The following is a 10,492-nucleotide window of genomic DNA, read 5'->3' as shown; positions in this document are numbered from 1 at the left end:
ACTACCTCTATTGATTCGAGTTTTGAATAAGGGCCTAACTGGTTCCAAGTTGTAAGATTTAATTTGGTTTTGATTATTGGTTTGAAAACTTATTTAAAACTGTTTTAGTTTTTCCGCTGCTAATTTCTGAAATAACCTTAACGTTTAAACACGTGGCGGTAGCACACCAGTAATTCTCTTGAATATTGTTCAGGGTCCTCACAGGTTTAAAGAGAGAATTATTGGGGTGTTACAATGCGTCACTCTTGGCTCGGATTTTTACATAGAGGCATTTAGTCATAATCCAGCACACGATAGCTTCGCGCCCTTGGGTGGGTAAAGTAAACCATCCAATATGCCTTTAATCAGTCAATTTACCCGTTTATGGCTTGCACTTATATTATTTCATAAGCCCAATACTACCACGGATATTTATGACTACATGTAATGATCATATATGTTTCCAAACAACGTTATATGACCCATGGATGCATCCCCTACTATCTTGAGACTTTCCGACCTCGGGTCCTGAAACCCCTCAAATTGTCCAAAAAGCGTGAATTATAGCATTCAATTTTGCCAAATTTTCGACTTTTTTGGACCCGGAAACAAAAATTGTCGAGAAGTTTCCCATACAAAGTAATACCCTCCGTGAGTCCAATTGGGTAGGTGGAAACTTCCAATTTGCCTTAAAGCATCCAATTTACTCATTTACATACACACTTCTTTTATTGGTTATAATCTTTCATGGTGCCTTTATGTAGCTGACTAATTGTCGTATATGGTCGAAATAATTCTATATGACCCCTGAGTGCATCCGGTAGAATTCCGTGAATTTCTTACAATAGGTCCCAACAGTTACTAAATTGCTCTGATTTCGTGTATTATAGCCTTCAAATTTGGCTTTCATACATCATTTTTTAACCAGCGATATTATGTAACTTGGTACTTCCATGGATTCCCAAAGGGCCTTGAATAGTTCTCAAAACCATCTCATTCATCCTTAATCATCATCGTGTCTTAAGGCAAAGACGACATACCCTCAAATGACAAAACTATCTATTTGTATGCCTTGTCCTTGGGTGCACATGACTTTTGCACATGCCACAAGCCCCCTCGCACCATCCAAAACCCCAACACTTGGGTTTTGTGACTTGTCTAAATCCCGTACTTAACATTTTTCAGCATATAAGATGCACCGCGCGCTAACCTCGTTTTCCAAATCATAGGTTTTTTTTAGGGAATAGGGTGGGTGGGGGGGGGGGGAATCTTAGTGGATCATGGCAGCAAGGCCACTTGGTAGCTAAAGCCCCTACTATAGGACAGCAATCGGGCGGCGGTCGCATGTGTCGCTTCTTAGGGCTTGTTTTCATCAGCTTAATTTCAGTTCAGTTCAGCTCCAATCAGTTTAGTTCAATTAAGCTCAGTTCATTAAATCAGAACAGGCCCTTAGAGGCATTCAGTGACAATCTAGCACACGGTAGCTTCGCGCCACTTGCTTTTCAACCAAGCGCGATGACCAATCGTGTGAATCGACAATTCCTCTCGTACTAGGTTGAATTACCATTGCGACACTGCCATTAGTAAAGTAAAACTAACCTGTTTATCAACGGTCTTAATCTAGCTTACGTTCCCCATTGTGGGTGAACAATCCAACACTTGGTGAATTCTGCTTCACAATGATAGGAAGAGCCGACATTGGAGGATCAAAAAGCAACGTCGGACGCTTGGCTGCGACAAGCTAGTTATCCATGTGGTAACCTTTTTAACGCCTTTAGCTTTAAATTCAAAAGGTCTATAGGATGCCATGCTTTTACGGTTAATTTTTGTACTGAAAATCAGAATCAAACTAGACTTTATCTTTCTGTTCCACACAATATTTGTTCTCATTAAGCTTATCTTAGGATACCTGCGTTATCTTCTAACAGATGTGCTGCCCAGCCAAACTTTCCACCTGACAATGTCCTCCGCCCGGATCGGCCTGCGAAGCGTACCGTAGGTATAAAAGGTACGGCGTTGCCCCACTTCTGACTCACGGAGTAAGTAAAATAACATTAAAATTAGTGGGATTTCACTTGCGCCGAAGCTCCTTTTTATCCTACACCTCTCAAGTCATTTCACAAAGTCAAACTAGAGTCAAGCTCAACAAGGTCTTCTTTATTTCCCCACTAATACTGCAAAGCCTGTTCCCTTGGTTATGGTTTCGCTAGATAATAGACAGGGATAGTGGGAATCTCATTAATCCATTCAAGCGCGTCATTAATTAGATGACGAGGCATTTGGCTACCTTAAGAGAGTCAAAGTTACTCCCGGCATTTACCCGCGCTTGGTTGAATTTCTTCACTTTGACATTCAAAGCATTAGCAGAAATCAGATTGCGTTAACATTCGCAGGGACCATCGCAATGCTTTGTTTTAATTAAACAGTCGGATTCCCCTTATTCGTACCAGTTCTGAGTTAACTGTTCGACGCCCGGGGAAGGCCCCCGCACGGATCGTTCCCAATCCGTACCCAGGTCGGCACGCGGCGACCTATTCTCGCCACAAAAGCAGCTCGAGCAGTGCGCCGATAGATGACGGGTTCGGACCGGGACCCCGTGCCCAACCCTTAGAGCTAATCCTTTTCCTGAGGTAACAGATCCATTTTTCCGACTTCCCTTGCCTACATTGTTCCATCGACTAGAGGTTGTTCACCTCGGAGACCTGATGCAGTTATGTATACGACCGAGCGTGGTCGGCACTCAATCCTCCGCATTTTTAAAGGTCGTCGGGGGTGCACCTGACACCACAAACGTGTGACGCTTTCAACCGCTGGATCCTACCTCCGGCTGAGTCGTTTCCAGGGTCGGCAGGTTGTTAAACAGAAAGATAACTCTTCCAGAGGCCCACTTATTTGTAATGAATCAGACCACCAAGCATATGCCTCTTAATGATATTGTGACATTCGAACATCACATTACCTCTAGATACTTCCCTAACCATCTTGAATGTCTCTGACTCTCAGTCTAAAACCTTATAAATTTGTCTAACATAGTTGTTAACGCCTTCATTTTTAGACAATTTTTTACTTTTCTAAACTTGGAAAGGAAACAAATATAGGCTCCACAATACTTTGGGAGGCCATCTGGGTTGTTTGAATTGTCCATGTTTTCCTTAAACTAAAAATTTAACCGTTAACATACACACCTTTTTTATTTGACTAAAGGCATCCACTAGCATTTATGTAACCCATTAATGCCTGTATTTGGTTGTTAACAACATTATATGAACATGGGATGCATCCTTTTTAATCCCAAGATTTTTTGACATCGGGTCTTGAAACCTCCAAAATTGGTTTCATTTTGTGTATTCAATATTGGCTTCCAACGAACATTTTGGAACCAAAAAGATTATGCTACAATTTATTCCTAAGGTTATAATAGCGCTCTAGAAGGCCTACTTAGCTCCCAAAACCATCTCATCCACTAGCATTTATGTAACCCATTAATGCCTGTATTTGGTTGTTAACAACATTATATGAACATGGGATGCATCCTTTTTAATCCCAAGATTTTTTGACATCGGGTCTTGAAACCTCCAAAATTGGTTTCATTTTGTGTATTCAATATTGGCTTCCAACGAACATTTTGGAACCAAAAAGATTATGCTACAATTTATTCCTAAGGTTATAATAGCACTCTAGAAGGCCTACTTAGCTCCCAAAACCATCTCATTCATGTCTTGGCCCATTCTAATGCCTTGTTATGCTTTGGCCCTATGGCAATTTAAGACGCTAACCTCCCTTGATGCATCATAGTGTGACAGATCGTTGGTTTTGGCTTGGAAAATATAAATGTGCGAAGAATTTAACAGACAATGCCAGACCAGAATTTGTTATCGAGATTGTGGGTTTTACAAGATTAGTCAACGGCTTCTTTTCAAAGAAAGTATCGTGGTTATGCCCACATATTGGTTGTGAAAGTCAATATTGATTCCCACATTATCGAGCATTACAAAGCAAGACTTGGCATTGTTTGTAATACTCATGACTTCTGCAACAATGAAAATCCCTATAACTTCACTTGAATGTACCATGGCTATAGGAGCGAGATTATGCGAGTAACCTAGTACATGCCTATGAAGCAATAGCAAATGGTCCTCTCCGGTTTACCACACGTATAACAACATTAGTAAAGATTGCTTTGATTTTTGCACTTTCTTTGCATGTTAAACGAGCATGTAATATTATCGATTAGCTCACATGTGTAGGAAAAAAGAGGTTATATTATCGATCAAATAATGAAATCTGTACAAAATTGGCTATGGACAATGAATTAGCATTAGACCTGTAGCTGATTGACTATAAACTATAAACAATGAATGAGCTTATGAGTAATGAGCATGCTGCAGCCAGCTCTTAAGCTCCCTAAAGCAACAATACATTTGATGTTTTTTTTTTTTTTTTTTTTTTTTTTTTCTACTTACAATTTCTCCTGCCTATCTATTTACTCTTCTTGCTTCATTTACAAGAAATTGATGTACATAGTAATTCTCCGAGAGCTCCCCCAGTACTAGCAACAGCAGTAACTTGGCAGTATGAGCAACCCAAGGATGGAAGATTGCATCTTGGCAATTGCTGATCATTTACCTCATCCACATACAGCCATGATAGCTGATGCTAAGCACAATGTCTGATCCTGGACATGCAATGCAAATATATAATTCAGCTCAGAGACTGAAAAACAGGATGCAGAGTTTTTTTTTTTTTCTAAGAAAATAAATTCAGAAGCAATACCGTGTTTATCCGCACAGCCCCATAATTCAATTAAACAGCCTGCTCATTATGCATAGGCCAGGGACAACCTTTATCAAAGCTCAGCAGGGAGGTCAGAGGCCAACCAAAAATGCATGTATAGACATGCTAGATGAGACTATAAAGGTTCCAATGTTATTGATGCTTTCGTAAAAACAGAGAGAACAAATGGTGCTTCTTCTCCAGGGGCAAAGGTCGTAGGCACTATAGTATAGCCTTTTGGATCTGGATCCAAAACCATTTCACACGATATCTCTCGGGAATTAACATAATCAGTCCCTCCAACAGATTCATGCAAGTAAATATTAAAAGCTGCTCGTCGGCCACGAGTTTTGAGTATTCTCATTCCTATATAGAACATTGTTGAATTATGACTTGATTGATAGTTCCTGAAACCAGTGGCGGTTCGAGAGAAACTCACTCCCTGATAGAAAAACATCATTAGATGTATTTACAATACCCATATATCAGAAGGTAATTTGTTTTCCATACCTGGGTTAGAGTAATAAAGACATGTATTGGAACCGATGCATCTGCTCCAACCGCCCTCAAGCGGAACTGGGGATTTTGATTCCATGTATCATAATCTTGACAGCCACCAGCACTATATCCTCGCCATTGCCCATGGACAGAATAGCGCATCTCGGGGGGGTAGACGCGGCAGACATATATAGACCGAAAATGGATCTGAAAGTCTTGCCAGGACATCCAGAATATACCCTCCTTGGACTGTTTAAGAAGTAAACAATATTTTAAAAATCTTGCAAGACACTCATACATGGAAACACAGTTTTGGACACAGTACATAAAGATACCGTGGAACTCAGGAAGTAACAGAAGCCCTAATCTGAGTTACAAGACACACAGAAGAATTAAACACCTGAGGAATATGCTTGAGTTTATGCTTCATCCTATCTGTCCACTCTGGTGAAGAATCCGACCAAGGTCCATTCCATTCAACCTCATTTGCCCATGGATTGCGTATCTGAACAAGCTTGTGATTATCTACGTCTCTAACCTGCAACATTAAAGTTTTATTTTTCATCCTAAGGACCCAAGGTAAAAAGAGTGACCTACAACTATCAGTTCCTAGAGCTTCGCAGGACAAGAAAATATAATGTGAACAAATACGGTCAGGAGAGTGGTTACAAAAATAACCTGCAATATTGAGTAGGCATGCCCCTGCACGATGCCACTAGAAGAGACATGCACATCAGTACCAGATGGGCTCCCAGCACCTAGTAAGAAACCTTCTTGTTTAAAGCGCAATAATTGAGACCATAATCTCCCACTTGCAAGATCAATCTGTGCCTGTGGACTCCTCATATCAATTTCTTCACCAGCTCCCCCAGTGAGGTCTACTAGAGCATCCTGGACAAGTCCACCTTCTAATGCCTCATAGGAACCATGCAACTTGGCATATGCCTTCTCCAACACCGTAACCCAGAGTTCATTTCCCTTGCGACTCGTAGCAAATGCTGGTTTTCCAGGTGCTTCACATGGAATCCAATCATCAACAATAACAGGCACCCATTCACCCTAAAGAGAACACAATTGGATTGTTCTAAGGTTGTTAAGACCAATGTTATAAGAAAATACAAAGCTCAAAACCTTAATTTAACGATGGTAACATGTAAAAAAACAGGTAGGTTTCAGTTGCAATCAAAAACAAAAATAAAATCATGCACGTACATAGCATCATTAAGCATTCTGATGAAGTTTCTCTGCAGTCTTTGAGACAATATATTACTTAATCAGTTAAAAGATTTACTTGCCACTTTTTTTTCTCATCAAGATGAGCACAAGTGCAGAAATGTTTTTATTTTTCCAAAGAAAACACAACACAGTAGTACAACTTGCTCACGTCAATCAATAATAAGCAACGTATGTGATAAAGAGGGGAACCCGAAATCCATCAAAAACAAGGCAAAAAAATTAAATAAATAAAGGAGATGAGTTCAAGAAAAATTCATTAAATATCTTCTAATCCTGAGTCCTGACTCTACACACCGTAAATCCCTTGACTTTAAAAGTATGCACAACACATATATAAATGTGATATGTTGTGTATTTTTGTTAGCGTCCGTCAGTATTTCATGTAAGAGGACATGTTTACAACTGACAGGTTCTCACACAATACTTTACCCAAAATAATAGCCCATCTTCTAAGATCTAAGGACAATCTCTAAGCAAGCTAGGTTGTCTCTCTTCAAGCTCCCAGCGCCTGAACTTAAATATATTAAAATAAAAAATTACATCACCTTCTACATGCTACTATTCTTCTTAAGTATATTCCAAAATTTGTTAGGACACTTTTTAAAATTATAATGAATTACAGACAGAAATAGGCAGGTTAATACAAACAGCTTCAATGAATTATAAACAAAGACTGCATATATGCAAGTAATGAGCTAGAAGTGCGCTTTCGAAATAGAAAAAAAAAATTAAGCATATAACTTATAATAAAAACAAATAAAAAAAGATAATTTACAAAGACATCCCTTAAGCATATATTTACCCTATTATGAGGTACAAAACACGTTACCTGAATACAGAAGCGAACAGTGTATATTCCTTCCTCATTATACTCTGGAGTAATAATCACTTCGGAGATTCGAGAGACTTCAGCTAGAACAGCAACAGCACTCAAAAACCAACAATCACCTAAGTGCCCCTGAATGTCCAAACAATTTATGTGAGGTTCTAACAAACCAGCTTGACATACTTCCTCCATCCCCAAATTAAAGTTCATTTGGCTTTTGAAAATGTTTTTAGGAAAGTGGGTAAATGGATAAAATATTGGAATTTGGTTTATTTCCAACAATTAAAAAAAAAAACACAGTTTTTAACTTTGATTGTTTTAAAACATTCAATCATGGTCAAGTTCTTTCCATCCAAGCTCAAAGTGGGTGAGGCAGATATTGCAAACAAACTAAGGGAAAATTGCGGTTTGGACATGTAAGACAGAGCCTCGAGGGTGCACCGGTATGAAGATTGGGATCATGGAAGGGTTAAACGAGGGAGTGGGAGACCAAAATTGACTTGGTTGGAAGGAGTAAGGGAGGATATAAAGTATAAGGATTTGCATGGGCATGAGACATTTGATCGTAAGGGATGGAGGAGAAAGATTTTTGTGGATGACAATATGGAATAATCATTTTTAGTTCATGTAGCTGCCCCCACTTATGGGATTAAGGCTTTGATTGATTGATTGAAAGAGTACTCCCACCATCCCTTTTTATTTTTCTCATTAGCGTTTATTTCATGGGATTTTTGGTAGTTGAGACTTGATATGATTAATGATTAAATGTTGACATTTATTTTGTATTTTTAGTTAACCTATGACAAAATAAAAGAATAAAAATAAATAAATAAAAGAGATGGCATTAGAGTCATTTTGGAATTTAGTGGATATTGATGTTCCCTAAGATTTTTTAAATTCATAATGAACACATTAACATTTTCCAATGAAGACATTAAGAGAATATTTGAAGGCCAAAATAAGAAAAGGGGAGCACATTCTGGGACACCAAAAATGGAAAGTAGGAGGGAGCGATTATTAAATAATAATAATAATAACTATAATAACGGCCATTATTATGGGTGATTAGGGCTGCTTCCAAGTCCAAGTTCCGGTGAGTTCTACATCCATTTTCCGACGACTTCCAGGTGCCACACGATTAGGCGACTTCCACGACGGTTTCAGTTGGTTTCAAGCGGCATATTTGAGGCGGTTTATGTGTTTTCGGGTCCGTATTTCAGGCGGTTTGCGTGATATTCGTGTGGCTTCTGCATCTTTTCCGGCAGGCAAGCCGTTAAGTTCTCGGATTGGGTGAATTTCTGGCGGTTTGGGTTCTCGGTTTGGGTGGCTTCCACGACTTTGGTGCAGATTTTCAGTTCGATTTTCAGGCGTGTATAGGGCAGTTTTCAGGATGTTTTTTCCAGGACAGGTTAAAGCAGGTTCCAGCGGCTGTTTTTTTCTGGTCAGTTTTCAGGCGTACTCGAGGTTTCTTTTTTTCTGGTCAGTTTTCAGGCGTACTCGAGGTTGTTTCTGTGCATTCTGGCTCTAGTTTAGGTCTGTTTTTGGGCTGTTTCCTAACAGTTTTTGGGCAGTCGTTCTGGTGTGTTTTGGGTCCGTTTTTGGTGGGTTTTGATTGCAGCTTTCAGGCAGCAGCTTTCTGGTCATTTCGGTGCAGTTTTGGGGTGTTTTTGGTGCAGTTTCTGGTGCAGTTTTGGTGTAAATTAGCTGCAGTTTTTGGTGCACTTTTGGTGTGGTTTTAGTGTGCAGTTCGGGTGTGGTTTTGGTGCGTTTTTGGTGCAGTTTATGGTGTGCTGTTTTGTGTTCTTCTCGTGGCAATTTGTGGTGGTTGTTATGCCTCCTTGTGTTTGCTTTCATTGCCCATTCGTGAGCCTTAATGGGTGTCATGATGGCAGGGGTAAAGGGCTCACTAAAACTTCTTTGATCACTCATCTATGCGACCGCCATTGTAGTGCGGATGCGCAAGATATGACCCGAAACTCTCTTACTTCTGATTTGGCTATATTCTTAAGAGGCGGAGTCAACATTTCGTCGTATGGGCATTTGGCTTTGTGGGGAGTGTTTCAAGATACATACTTTGCGTACGAAGTGTCGGCATGGTCATGGTTCGGATGATATTGTGGACCCTCCTGATTCAGGGGATGGTGTTATTCGGTTTGTTCTTTATGGTTTTCCTAAACCGCAGGGTCATTCTTCAGAGATTTTTGGTCTTGTTCCTACCGTGCCTTGTATGCCTCGTTTTGCATTCGATGTTGCTTTCCTTGATAGTTTGCTATCTAAGCGGTTTCGTTCGATGAAATCCATCCCTCCTAAATGTCACTTGGGTTTTTCTTAGGTTCTCAGAGGAGCGCTTGATAGGGTGATTAGCAAGCCTCATGACATCTCTTGTTTAATTCAATTTGTGTCCTTAAAACCTTTTCTCCGCGGAGTAATCGTGAATGTTCTTCGGGTGTCAAGCGTCAACGCCAGGAAGAGAGCATCTCCGATACTATTAGATCTTGGTGTGAGCCCGGTGGTTCTGTGCAACTTGTGCGGGACACGTTATATTAAGCAGTGTAAGAGAAAGATTTGTGACAAACACTGCAGTTAGGATTCTTTCTTCTTCTGGTCTTGCCCCGTACAATGATGCTACTCTTGCAGATTTACAAGCTTAGCATCCTTATTTTTCGGCTCCTATATTACCGAAAATCGCCGTTGATCATCACCTTATTGCTACTTCTGCTGTTGTTTTAGACCACATAAGGGGTTTTTCGCGTAGTACGTCATGCAACAGAGACGGCTTGAGAGCTGAGCACCTCATAGATCGCTTGAGTGGTGCTGCAGTTGCTATTTCAGATGTGTTGGTGGGCTCTATTCCTGCTGAGTTGGGAGAGTATATTGCTAGTGCTCCTCTCACACCACTTGTTAAACTTGGTGGTGGTCTTCGACTTAATATTTTGGACAGTGTTAGGCGGCACCTGGTTTCAAAGGTTGGGGCTGCTTTAATTGGTCCACGTTTGAGAAGCTATTTAGGTCTTTATTTTGGTGTTTGGTGTTTGGTGTTGGGGTGCCGGCGAGTGGTGAGGCTATTCTTCATGCTGTTAATCATTTAATTGAAGCTCGTGGTGGTGATGTTGGCCTCTCAATGTTGCTGGTTGATTTCCAAAATGCCTTTAATTTGGTTGACCGTACGGATATTGTTTG

General features: G+C 40.2%; 1 protein-coding gene and 1 pseudogene across 1 annotated transcript in view; both read right to left on the bottom strand.

Moving 5' to 3' along the window:
- Positions 1-1,078: 1,078 nt before the first annotated feature.
- On the bottom strand, positions 1,079-2,655 carry LOC145577298 (25S ribosomal RNA; annotated as a pseudogene).
- Positions 2,656-4,278: 1,623 nt separating this feature from the next.
- LOC145574092 (calpain-type cysteine protease DEK1-like) overlaps positions 4,279-10,492 on the bottom strand; it is a 34,560-nt gene continuing 28,346 nt past the window's right edge. The window contains exons 26-31 of the mRNA XM_081631830.1: positions 7,316-7,444; positions 5,929-6,309; positions 5,651-5,788; positions 5,263-5,499; positions 4,753-5,194; positions 4,279-4,654 (exon numbers count right to left, since the gene is read on the bottom strand). Of these exons, the coding sequence (XP_081487956.1) occupies positions 4,889-5,194; positions 5,263-5,499; positions 5,651-5,788; positions 5,929-6,309; positions 7,316-7,444 (1,191 nt within the window). The 3' untranslated portion in view covers positions 4,279-4,654; positions 4,753-4,888. The remainder of the gene's footprint in view (positions 4,655-4,752; positions 5,195-5,262; positions 5,500-5,650; positions 5,789-5,928; positions 6,310-7,315; positions 7,445-10,492) is intronic.

The sequence above is a fragment of the Chenopodium album genome, chromosome 13 (assembly GCF_948465745.1).
Source record: "Chenopodium album chromosome 13, dcCheAlbu1.1, whole genome shotgun sequence".
Classification (NCBI taxonomy): Eukaryota; Viridiplantae; Streptophyta; class Magnoliopsida; order Caryophyllales; family Amaranthaceae; genus Chenopodium; species Chenopodium album.
Note: the sequence above shows the minus strand (reverse complement) of the source record. Positions and strands in the feature narration are given on the sequence as shown.